We start from the raw sequence: 11,804 nt of genomic DNA on the forward strand, positions 1-11,804 counted from the left end.
ACTAAATATCAATGTGTGTGCAATTAGACTACATTGTCGCGTCAATTGAGCATATGTGTGTGCAACTAGTCTTACTGCCAACTAAACATCAATGTGTGTGCAACTAGACTAAATTACAAGCCAATTGAGCATATGTGTGTGCAACTAGTCTTCCTGCCAACTAAACATCAATGTGTGTGCAAGTATACTACATTACAAGCCAACTAAACATCAATGTGTCTGCAACTAGATTACATTACAAGCCAACTGAGCACAAAGTAGCTGAATATAAGACACTGCTGATTACATCCATTACTATGTTGGAGAGTGTGTGCAACTATGTTGGAGTGTGTGCAACTTTGGATGAAAATTCAGTGGCGCCGCGACCAAAGCAACGGCAACACTCCAACTTGTGCTCGTCTTGCTAGATTCAACATGAATACACTAAGAAAGAAGGAAATCATCAACGTCATCAAGAAATTCAGCATTCAAATTAACAATCCAACTCAGGTCTGTCACTCACACCATGTTTTCTTTTCATCATGGAGGAAGCGACTTCATCGCTCCTATACCTGATGATTTGTGTTGATTCCAACTCTGTTTAGTTCTAGCCGCAAGATCGGGTGCGCGAGCTTGCAAAAGCTGACCCCCATCGAGCTGCTAGAAGAGAGTGAGAAGCCTGTGGGCGGATCCCAATTTACCTGTTGAACATCGTCAGCCTAAACTATAGCTAAGTTACAGAATGGAGCAAGGAGCTCAGGGTTCTTGAAGTGGTGAACACCAACCTTCTATGTTTCCTCAACATCTGAAGCTTCTCTGGCTTCATACACATGGCCTCACATACCAGGATCTTGTCGGGGATCTGAAGATTCTCTGACTCTGTCCATCACGGCGGCGATCAGGCTGGATCCGCTTGGGGAAGGAGCAACGGGACAGTTGTCGAGGATGTTGTGGTGGTCTGGGCCGTCGTTCTAGGCCGCGCCGCACAAGCCGCCCTCTACGGCAGTCGCCCCGTCGTCCTTGGCCCCGCCATCTGCAGCAGCATCATCGACCATGGAAGGAAGGGGATGAGCAGGGTGTCGCCATGGAAGGAAGGGAAAGAGAAGGGTGGCTCCATGGGGAGGAAGGGGAAGAGCAGTGCGGCGCCATGGGGAGGAAGGGAAGGAGAGGAGCAGGGCGGTGCCATGCCATGGATTGGAAGGGGAGAAGCAGGGGCACCGCCGCGGAGGGAATCGATCAAGAAAAAAGGACGAGAGGCAGAGGGTAAGCGTGCGTGTGTCGCGTAGCGAGCGTCTCCCCCGATCAAGTAGCACCTGCAGGTGGGACTCGTGACGACGCCAGGAGATCGTGCGGCTAGGAGCTGGCCGCTCGCTTTTGCCAAATAGTGCACGTGCACTCTGGAGATTTTAGGCAAAAGCAAATGAATCACGTCATCTGGAACAAAGGTATAGGACATGGCTACAATAGTATCCCCTACGAAATATTTTCCCGAAAAAATAGACTTACAATGGTGCTAGGCAATTACATGGGGCATAGTACATGAAAGCAACTTTATGTTCACCATCGATAACCGCAGTGGCCATGTATGACCTGTTGTTACTCCTTGGCATGAGCCTGTGCCTCATCTTTCATTCACATCACCGTGGTTGCATGCAGACTCTGATTTGCTCCACCATTCACGAGGGATTTTCCTCTCTAGCCTTTATTAGGGCATATGATGCCCAATTTTTTGGTGCTTCGAGCACCGATTGATGATATTTTTTCTAGGGTGAAAACTTGTGATGATGTCTTTGAGGCCATCCGGTCCTGACATATACATACCATCTCGACCCGAAGGTGATGTGTTTGAGGCAACTACTCATGGCATGGCCTTCAATGGTTGGACGCGGCAACTTATCCATCCGTCCCCAAGCACATCCACTGTGTACAATGTCGCTAACTCTTTTGCCCAAGCTAGGTGGCTATATGACGAATTGATCCGCCCTTATTGATATGGTCGAATGGGGTGGTGCTTGAATGCATGGTTAGTTTATGCAATATACCTTCTAGATTAAGTATACCTTCATTGACTAAATTAGGCATGGCCGACATGTTTAGTGTACGTCATCTCCTCTTGAAGGTGTTGGTTTTGAAGATTAAGATCGTAAGTTGCTTCCATGGGTGTTTTTGGTCTAACCATTACTAGTTGGACCGACTATCGTTCTTTGGCAGCATTACAGCTGTTTATTGTAACTTCCGTTCTCATAGTGAGGATTGTTTTTACCAATCCACATCTTGTACTCCAACAATAATAAATTATGTTATATACATCATAGCTGCAAAGTATGGAGTACTAAAATTTCTTTGGAATGTGTAAGTTGAAAAAAAAACTTGGAAAATGACGAAAGAAGCTCATGTTGATAAGGTTGTATGAGTCATCAATTTGCAAGAAGTCCACCAATTTTTAAAATCAAGCACGTACCTCACATTTTGCTGGCACCCTTACTATTTCTGATTTGGCTAAATTGGTTCTTTAATTTCTTTTCGTAGCTTCTACGGTCGTCCTTTTGTTTTCAATAAAGGGCACTTCATTAAAGCGTCAGATGAAGCAGAGAACATTTGGACTCTGACGACATGATGTCAAAGAGACGTTGGAGATGCACATACCGCCAAAAGTAAAAGAAAAAAGAATGACAGCCTACTGTCATAACATTGGCGGATTTGTGTCTCACTCTTGAAGGTGTTAGTTTGGAAGATAAAGATAGAAACTTGCTTCCAGTTCTAGGGGTGTTTTCAGCCTTTTATTTCCTCCAATACTCATGGAAGCGTATCATTGCATTGATAGGCAGAGTAGGTTACAAAGGTGGAGAACCTCCAACACGTACACTAGTGAGGCATGTCGGAGATTCTCATGAGCAGAAGAAAGGGATGGCTCAGCCCCAAAATCTAAGATTTGCGTTACATCAAGCAAGGCTTGGATCCCTTTGGCGCCGGCTTTGGCCCAAGTGCGCACTTCATCTTGAATAGTCAAGAACAAGTCATCAATGGAGAGTTACCGATGATCAAAGATAATAGCATTGCGATGTTTCCACATTGTCCAAGCCACCAAAGGGACAATGGACACAAGGCCTTTGCGTAGGCATGCAGGTGACGCGGCCAGCGCCGCCTCCACCAGTCATAGAGGGGCATGCGACCATCAGGAGGAGGAGTGGTGAACTTGCACAATGCCAGGGTCCGGTGCCAAACTATCCTGGAGAACATGCAACCCGCGAGAAGGTGGTGGATGTCCTTAGTGCCTTGATCACAGAGCACACAACATGGTGGGAGGTGAGCCAAGTCGCGCCTAGCCAGTCTCTCGGCCGTCCAGCATCGGTCTTGCTTCGCGAGCAAAAGTATGATTTTGACATTATAGACAACACATCCTTTCCAGGTAAGCCGCCAATTTGGGCCGGGGATAGATCCATGGAATAACGCACGGTAACAGGAAGATGTAGCATAGGCTCCACTTTCATTCCAACGCGAACGGATGATGTCCGGCTCTGATGGAAGTGTGCTTTCAGTTTAACCATTACTGGCTGGACCTACTATAGTCGTTGGATGGTAATGCAGGTATTTGTATTGTCAGTTCCGTTTTTGTAGCAAGGTTGGTTCCTCCAATGGTGTCCACATCTTGTACCCCAACAATAATAAAAATTGCATGAATAACTAATTATGGTGTGTAGCTCTAGTTTATGTAACAACATGGCATCGAAGAGACATTGAGGATGCACAATATGTTATAAGTAAAAGAAAAGATAAAAAAACATGATGGCATCGGTGAGACATCGAGGATGCACAATGTTAGAAGTAAAAGAAAAGATAAAAAAACATGATGGCATCGAAGAGACATCAAGGATGCATAATGTTAGAAGTAAAAGAAAATATAAAAAAACATGATGATATCGAAGAGACATTGAGGATGCACAATGTTAGAAGTAAAATAAATGATAAAAAACATGACCTCCTATTGTCATGCGGCAAACATTAAAGTTTCAACTCGAACATCCTATTTTTGAAAAAAAAGGACATCGTGGAAGGTCCCCTAAATCAACACCTTCAACATGGGTGCGGCGACGAATTGAGCGTAGCTCGGATGGTTATGTTCCTTGTGGTGAAACCAGCCCACCAGAGTTTAAATTCTAGACTTGTCATTGGTGCTCGCATATTCCTGATTTTATTTCAGCTTTGCATGTGAGCATCTCGATTGTACCGCCTTAAAAAAACATGAGTACGACACAGTTAACATGAGTACGGAGCATCTGACCACTGAACGCGATAGAATTTCAAAAGAACTGCAAGCAATGTTATATAAGCGAAGTTAATCTATTAATCAGACGATTAATCAGTTTATTGGCTACTTAGTGACCCTATGAGGAGGGATTAATCGACAAGTTAACTGATTAATCGGACAAATTCTTCAACAGAGATACTAGCATGTATATTTGTGCTGAAATTTCCGCACTTATTGGGATTTTGTTAGATATGGTAGCTTCCTAGAAATAAGTAGATCGTGGAAGGGGATACGGGCAACACTCTGTGGACCCAATCGAGTTGACTTTGTAACGCTGGGGGCGCTGTAAAAGAGTAATGCTACATCAATGGGGGGGATTTAATACGGAGTTCACGGACTAGATGAGGTGGACGAGTATAACTGCAGATTAGGAGGGGAAGGCCCCGCACCCCCTGAAAATCAAGGAAGGGGGGGGGGAGAGAGATTTGTTAGAAGCAAGCCCCGTAAAACGCCCGTGATTGTTCGTGACTCTAGTATTATTCGCTGTAAAAGGGCAAAACAATTTCTTGAAAGAAAACTACATGCTTCTCTACATTTTTGGTGCCTCCAGCTAAGTCATGAGGTTTTTTTTATTTCTTATGAACTGTTTTGTTGCTCTTGGAGCGCTGCAAACCGAATTAGTTCAATTGGCTTGAGAGCTCCTCTTTTGCTAATCTGAAAACAAAAGGGAAAAAATGAATCTGTTTTTATGCAGTATGTGGAGATCCCTGTTCCATCACTGAAAAAAGGTGAAGTTCTTATAAAAGTTGAAGCAGCAAGCATCAATCCAGCCGATTGTCGGATACAGAAGGGACTGCTACGTCCTTTTGTCCCTAAATTTCCATTTATTCCAGGTATTGATGCATTTACTAGTTTATTTATCGCGGTAACAGTGAGTACTGATGTAGTAGTAAAAGATATTACCTATTCACCATATTTTAGCTCCTGCATTTCCAATGAAATTCAGTCAGAAGGAATGAATCAACGCGTTCATCGCCGGCCTTGGCACCTAATTGAGTGCAGGGCTTTCACCTGGATCTGCTCGATGAACCTTTATCCAGCATGTTGTGCACCGGATCTCGGCCATCCCCGGCAGCTCAGCAGCGCTGGTGCTCCAGCCACCACCACAGCACCTCGCGCCTCCACGTCCTGGTCAGATGCAGAAGTCACCCAGCCACACCTCACCAGCGAAGCATGGCCACTAGATGCAACACCACCGCCACCCCGTAGGGCCGGCGGCCACTCCTAAGTCCTTAGCCTCCATCCTCAATCCAATCTAGGAGCTCCTAGATCCGCCACCAGGAGGCAGCGCCCCTGCCAGGAATGCCAACACAGAGCCACCCCAAGATGGATGTCATGCCGTCGAGCCAGTAGGGCGTCGGCGGAAGGCACCGGGCACGGGAGCGACGTACTGCCCTACGACGCTGTCAAGGAGATGGAGCCCCGCACCCCCACCCCGCAGAACAGGAGACAAGTAGCCCCGCCGCCGCCAAGGCCGCCAAGGCCACAAGGGCTTGCCCGGTGGCGCCCGTCGGCGGCGGGGCAGGGAAACCCTAGGTGGCGGGGGCGCCCTCCCGGGTCGCCCGCGGGGGGGACGACACGGGAGAAGGGGAGGGGAACCTGATGAGGAGCTGGGAAGAAATAAAAGCTCCAATAACTCGTCGCTGCCTTAAAAGAAACATGAGTACGGAGCGAATATGGCGATGTCTAACCAGTTGTGTGCGCAACTGGAATCCTCTCCCCACGCTCTCTCCTCTAGATTCACGCTAGCTAGCCCACCCGGGACCCATGCCAGAATTTCTTTTCTCTCCTCCCATACCTTCCTGTACGTACCTGGGTTCTACCTCCACCCCTTGTAGATTTGATTTCTTTTCTCTCTGAGAGATTTATGTTCTCAATAGATTAAAAAAATGATCCATTTGCGGCTGTACCGTAGTAATGAGACTAAGTTTTGTACTATTCTTTTATCTGAGCAATTTTAACTACAAATTCTAAAGACCTTTTATAGTCAAATTGTTGGACTTTTTGCTAGAGACGTGAAGAACTTTTCATTTTAATTGCAAGGTATTAAATAAGAACAATCAGGAGTTGAAGAACTTTCTTAATAGTGGGTCTGCACTTTGTTAGAAATATTAAAGAACTTTGCTAGAAATTGTATTTGGAACTGAAGAACTATATAAACAGCCTGTTTGAGCTTTGATCAAAACTTCATGGAACTTTTTGGGACTGCACAATTTTATTTTATCTTGGGCTCGCCTTAATATGGATTCCATTTTTTGAAATATATCAATATTGGACTTGTTTTGTAGAGCTGTCCGCAAGAAACTCAAATACATAATTTGAATTTAAATTTGCACAATTTATATAAAAGTTACGGTGGCATATCTGTTTGTTGTGTGATTTTGTGTTGAAGAGGTGATAGTATGGTGGGCCCAAGGGAATCTAGTTTAATAGGCAGACATAGAATGGGAGAGCAAAGAGAGAATGCATGCGGGCATGTGACCCAGCTTTTCAGGGCGTGGCCCTTATCCCCATGCGTGTTTAATGGCTGGGATTGCAGTTGCGCGCACATAGGGTTATACTAGTCACAATGGGGAGTAACATCCGTGTGGTAACATGCAACACTTCATTTATTATGCTATAGACTCGTCTTGTCTTGATATGTGTGATGTTACTCATACTAGTAATAACTAGCTATGTTACTACATGCCTCTCTTTCTTCATTTATGCTTGCCACATCATCTATTTTATCTAGATATATGTGATGTTACTATCTATGTTACTCCCATTATGAGTAGTCTTAGGAAAAATCCAGGTACGGAGCATCTGACCACTGAACGCGATAGAATTTCAAAAGAACTACAAGCAATGTTATATAAGAACGACCATTTCCATTTATAATATGCATTTCATGTAAATATGGTGCGTCTCCACACCTGTGCAGAGGGGATTATTCGCATCTGACACCGCGTGATGCGACGCGTTCGTCGCATTGGCAACTATTCATTTTCTTGCAGGGTCATTGCATTTAGCAAACTGCATAATGATTGGTGCGGCGATTGCGACAACAATTGATCGATATAACAAGTGGCCTAATTATAATCAGAGTCAAACACCAAGTGGTGCTAAAAGAACTGTTGGTGCATTATTCGAAGAGCTAACTCAATCACGGTCAAACCCTTCGTACCCAAGTCAGATGCCTTTGGTAGATGGCAGTGTATGCAGAATTGCAGACGCCCTCAAGTTGGGGCACTATATGCTCTTGTGCTATCTTCTAACCCAGCTCCATCCAAGAAGTGCAGCACGCAGGTTTAGATCAAGAACATGGCAACCGGCACCGGTGGGAGGCCAGCCACCATGCGCGCCGTCCAGTACAGTGGCTACGGTGGCGGCAGCGCTGCCCTTAAGGTCAGCCTAATTTGCAGTTCGCTTCTATCTCGGAAGCAAGTACTCCCTCCGTTTTAAAATTCTTGTCTTAGATTCGTTTAAATACGGATGTATCTAATACTAAAATGTGACTTGATACATCCGTCTTTAGACAAATCTAAGACAAGAATTTTAAAACGGGGGGAGTACTTTGGAATGGATGATCTTGGTAACCATTTTGGTGGAATTGCATCTGCTTTTCTGCAAATCTACTGCCCATAACCTGTTTATCATCTGGAGACATACTATACTAGCCATTGTTGAGAAAATCGTTAACGGGTAGCTGCTCGGTTGGTTCGTGAGTTAATAGGCTAATTCGCAAGTTAATCTATTAATCGTATGATTTATTAGTTTATTGGCTACTTGGTGCCCCTACGAGGAAGGATTAATCGGCAAGTTAACTGATTAATCGGACAAATTCTTGAACAGAGATACTAACATGTATATTTGTGCTGAAATTTCCGCGCTTATCGGGATTTTGTTAGATATGGTAGGTTTCTAGAAATAAGTAGATCAATGTAAGGGGATACAGGCTACACTCTGTGGACCCAATTGAGTTGACTTTGTAACGCCGGGGGCGCTGTAAAAAGGCAAAACAATTTCTTGAAAGAAAACTACATGCTGCTCTACATTTTTGGTGCCTCCAGCTAAGTCATGAGTTTTTTTTTAATTTCTTATGAACTGTTTTGTTACTCTTGGAGCGTTGCAAACCCAATTAGTTCAATTGGCTTGAGAGCTCCTCTTTTGCTAATCTGAAAACAAATGGAAAAAAACCAATCTGTTTTTATGCAGTATGTGGAGATCCCTGTTCCATCACTGAAAAAAGGTGAAGTTCTTATAAAAGTTGAAGCAGCAAGCATCAATCCAGCCGATTGTCGGATACAGAAGGGACTGCTACGTCCTTTTGTCCCTAAATTTCCATTTATTCCAGGTATTGATGCATTTACTAGTTTATTTATCGCGGTAACAGTGAGTACAGATGTAGTAGCAAGAGATATTGCCTGTTCAGCAGTTTCCCTCCTGAATCCCAATGAATTCAATGAAAGGAAATGAATCGCTTCGATTTAGATAATACGTACATAATTTGTTTCAAATTATCAAAATGTTTGCAATTTGTAAAACAGTAACCGACGTGGCTGGAGAGATTATTGAGATTGGTTCTGCGGTTCAACAGTTCAAAGTTGGCGACAAAGTTGTTTCCAAGTTGATATTCTGGGTAATTTCGAGCTTGCTCAGCATTTAACATCCATTTCATTTCGTGGCATCCATCATTAACGAGAGACGAATCGCGCTGGCAGAAAGCTGGTGGCCTCGCAGAGTATGTGGCGGCATCCGAGAGCATCACCGTCCCCCTCCCTGCCGGCGTGTCCTCTGCGGATGCCGCAGGGCTACCCGTGGCCGGCCTCACGGCGCTTCAGGCCGTGAAGGCCATTGGCACCAAGTTCGACGGCACGGGCGTCGGCAGCAACATCCTGATCACTGCTGCGTCCGGTGGCATCGGCTCGTACGCCGTCCAGCTCGCTAAGCTCGGGAACCACAACGTCACGGCCACCTGCGGCGCGCGCAACCTGGAGCTTGTCGCGGACATCGGCGCCGACGAGGCGCTCGACTACAAGACCCCGGAAGGCGCGGCACTGAAGAACTCTTCCGGCAAGAAGTACGACTACATCGTCAACACCACGAACGGCGGCAAGTGGTCGGCGTTCAAGCCGAGTCTCAGCAGCCACGGCAGAGTCGTCGACGTAGCTCCCAACTTTGGGAACTTTGTCGCGTCCATTCTGACGCTATTCTCCAAGAAGAAGCTGTCCACGGTTATCCTGTCGCTTGGTATGGAGGACCTAAGGTTTTTGCTTGAGCTGGTGAAGGAAAGGAAGCTCAAGACGGTCATCGACTCCCGGCATCCATTCGAGAAGGCGGCAGATGCGTGGGAAAAGAGCTTGAGCAGCCATGCAACGGGGAAGGTCATAGTTGAGATGTGATTGTTTGACTTTTATGCATGCAATGCTTCAGTGTTTATTTTTGATGTTATACTTGGAACTGTTAATATCCGAAATATCTTAATGTTGATTTATACATAAAATTACTCACATGTCCAGCATAGAATTATTACTTGCTCAAACGTACTTAAGTTTATATGTTTAAGAAAGTTGATCGATTATGAGTGAAACACTATATGATGTATTACTCCTTTATTAAAGGATGATGGAGTAGTCGTCTTTTGGGAGCCTCCGCGGATGAGAGTACCCTCCATGCCGTCCACTTTGTAGTGGCGTGCCGCGGGGTCTTTCTGGGGTTTCCCGCACCGTCCGATCTGTCCGGACGACGCGCTCCTAGGTGACGTGCCTCGAAGTACATGACGGATGGACTGTGGCTCGGGCCCGCGCGAGACCTCTTGGGCATTGCCACGCTCATGATGGCAGACCGGGTCTGTCTGTCAGCATCCTTCGCCCCACGCTGGGGTGCTTGGCTCGCGTCGGCCAACCACGTGCCTCCTTGCAGCCTCCGCGGGTGAGGAGGCCTTCCGTGCCATCCGTTTCGCGTTAGCCTCCCACGGTTGGCTTCCCGATGCACCCCGCACCTTTCGATCTGCCTCGGGGTTCCATGACGGGTGGACCGCGGGCGTTGTGTTTGTCAGACCCGCTTGCGTTGGGGTGGCGCTTGCTTGTTGTCGGCTGCCCGAGTGGTGTTGTTCGCTGTCATACGTCGTTGGGTGTGTCCGCCCGTTTCGGGTCGGTTTGCTGCTGGCATATAAGGGAGTGGTCCTCTTATTCTCCCTACTTGCATGAGTTGCATCGCAGCGTCGTCTATTTCCAAGCCACCCGAGAGCAGCCTCTCATCAGTGTTTGACCCCTACGACCTGCCGCCTTGCTAGATAGAGCTCGTGACATGATAATCTCGTCCTTCGGTCCCTCGCTTCGGTCCTCTCTAGATTCTCTCGAGGTTGGATTCTCGTCCTCCGGTCCCTCGCTTCACTCCTCTCTAGATTCTCTCGAGGTTGGTGTCGTGGGAGCAAGTCTGACAGTAAGAATAGTGGGTACGTAGGAGGAGGCAAGGCCCTAGCTACGGTGAGATTGTGCATGCAAGATGTACGAGTTCAGGCCCTTCTCGGAGGAAGTAACAGCCCTACGTCTCGGTGCCCGGAGGCTTGGTCGACTGGATTATGCGTGAGAGTTACAGGGGGTGCGAACCCTTGTGCCAGAGGGGAGGGGTGGCTTATATAGAGTGCGCCACCCCTTCACAGGCCTCAGTTACACAGGGGTTTAATGTAGATTAAGACAGAGACGTTACTGGTAACGCCTGCTATAATGACAATTAATGGCCTTTAAGGCTACGGAGTGAATGTTTGACTGTTGCCATCCAGAGGTGGCTTTAGATCTTCCATACTCCGAGTGATTCTCCGTAAGGTCGAGTGACTCTATCTTAGTCGAGTGGAATTGGGATATGTGAGTGGTATATCTGGTCGAGTGGTACTAAAGCCCCCCCCCTTTAGTCCCGATTCTGTTATGAACCGGGACTAAAGGCCCTCCACGTGGCCGCTGTCTGGAGCTCCACCTTTAGTCCCAGTTGGTAACACCAACCGGGACTAAAGGAAATTTTACGATTTTTTATATATTTTTAATTTTTTCTTGATTTTCAAATTTCTGAATTATTTTACAATTTAATCTCTAATCACCCATCATCACTGCTCAATTTAACCTCTAATCTCTAATCATCCCTCATCATTCCACATCATCCAACTTCCCGGCCGGTCACCCATCCTCTCACTACTCCAGCCTGAGCACGCTTAACTTTCGGGTTCTATTCCCCCTCGTTTCCAAGTTTGCACTTATTGTTTTCCTCACAATAGTAAGATGTCAATCCTATTAACCATCAGGAGTTTAGCTTGAGCATGAAGTCACACGTTTCACTGTTTGAGTTTGAAACTATTATTCTAAAAAACAATAATTATTTAGTAACACTAATATTTCTTGAATAAGTAGTTTGACCAGATTTGACCAAAATTCAAAAAAAGAAATAATTATTTAGTAACACTAATATTCTTGAATAATTATTTAGTAACACTAATACTTCTTGAATAAGTAGTTTGACCATAGTTTGACCAGATTTAACC

At 45.9% G+C, this 11,804-nt stretch overlaps 1 protein-coding gene and 1 long non-coding RNA gene across 2 annotated transcripts; one reads left to right on the forward strand and one right to left on the reverse strand.

Annotated features, from left to right (window-relative positions):
- Positions 1-4,998: 4,998 nt before the first annotated feature.
- LOC120973403 (uncharacterized) lies at positions 4,999-5,893 on the reverse strand. Its single transcript, XR_005768211.2, has 2 exons — positions 5,300-5,893; positions 4,999-5,212 (listed from the first exon to the last, which is right to left on the reverse strand). It is a non-coding gene; the product is annotated as an uncharacterized lncRNA (long non-coding RNA).
- A 1,516-nt stretch (positions 5,894-7,409) lies between these two features.
- Positions 7,410-9,865, forward strand: LOC109760416 (chloroplast envelope quinone oxidoreductase homolog). Its single transcript, XM_020319246.2, has 4 exons — positions 7,410-7,675; positions 8,486-8,624; positions 8,818-8,909; positions 8,992-9,865. Exons 1-4 carry the CDS (start codon positions 7,592-7,594, stop codon positions 9,670-9,672), a joined length of 996 nt encoding a protein of 331 aa, XP_020174835.1. The 5' UTR covers positions 7,410-7,591; the 3' UTR covers positions 9,673-9,865.
- Positions 9,866-11,804: the final 1,939 nt, after the last annotated feature.

The sequence above is a fragment of the Aegilops tauschii genome, chromosome 2, assembly GCF_002575655.3.
Source record: "Aegilops tauschii subsp. strangulata cultivar AL8/78 chromosome 2, Aet v6.0, whole genome shotgun sequence".
Lineage (NCBI taxonomy): Eukaryota > Viridiplantae > Streptophyta > Magnoliopsida > Poales > Poaceae > Aegilops > Aegilops tauschii.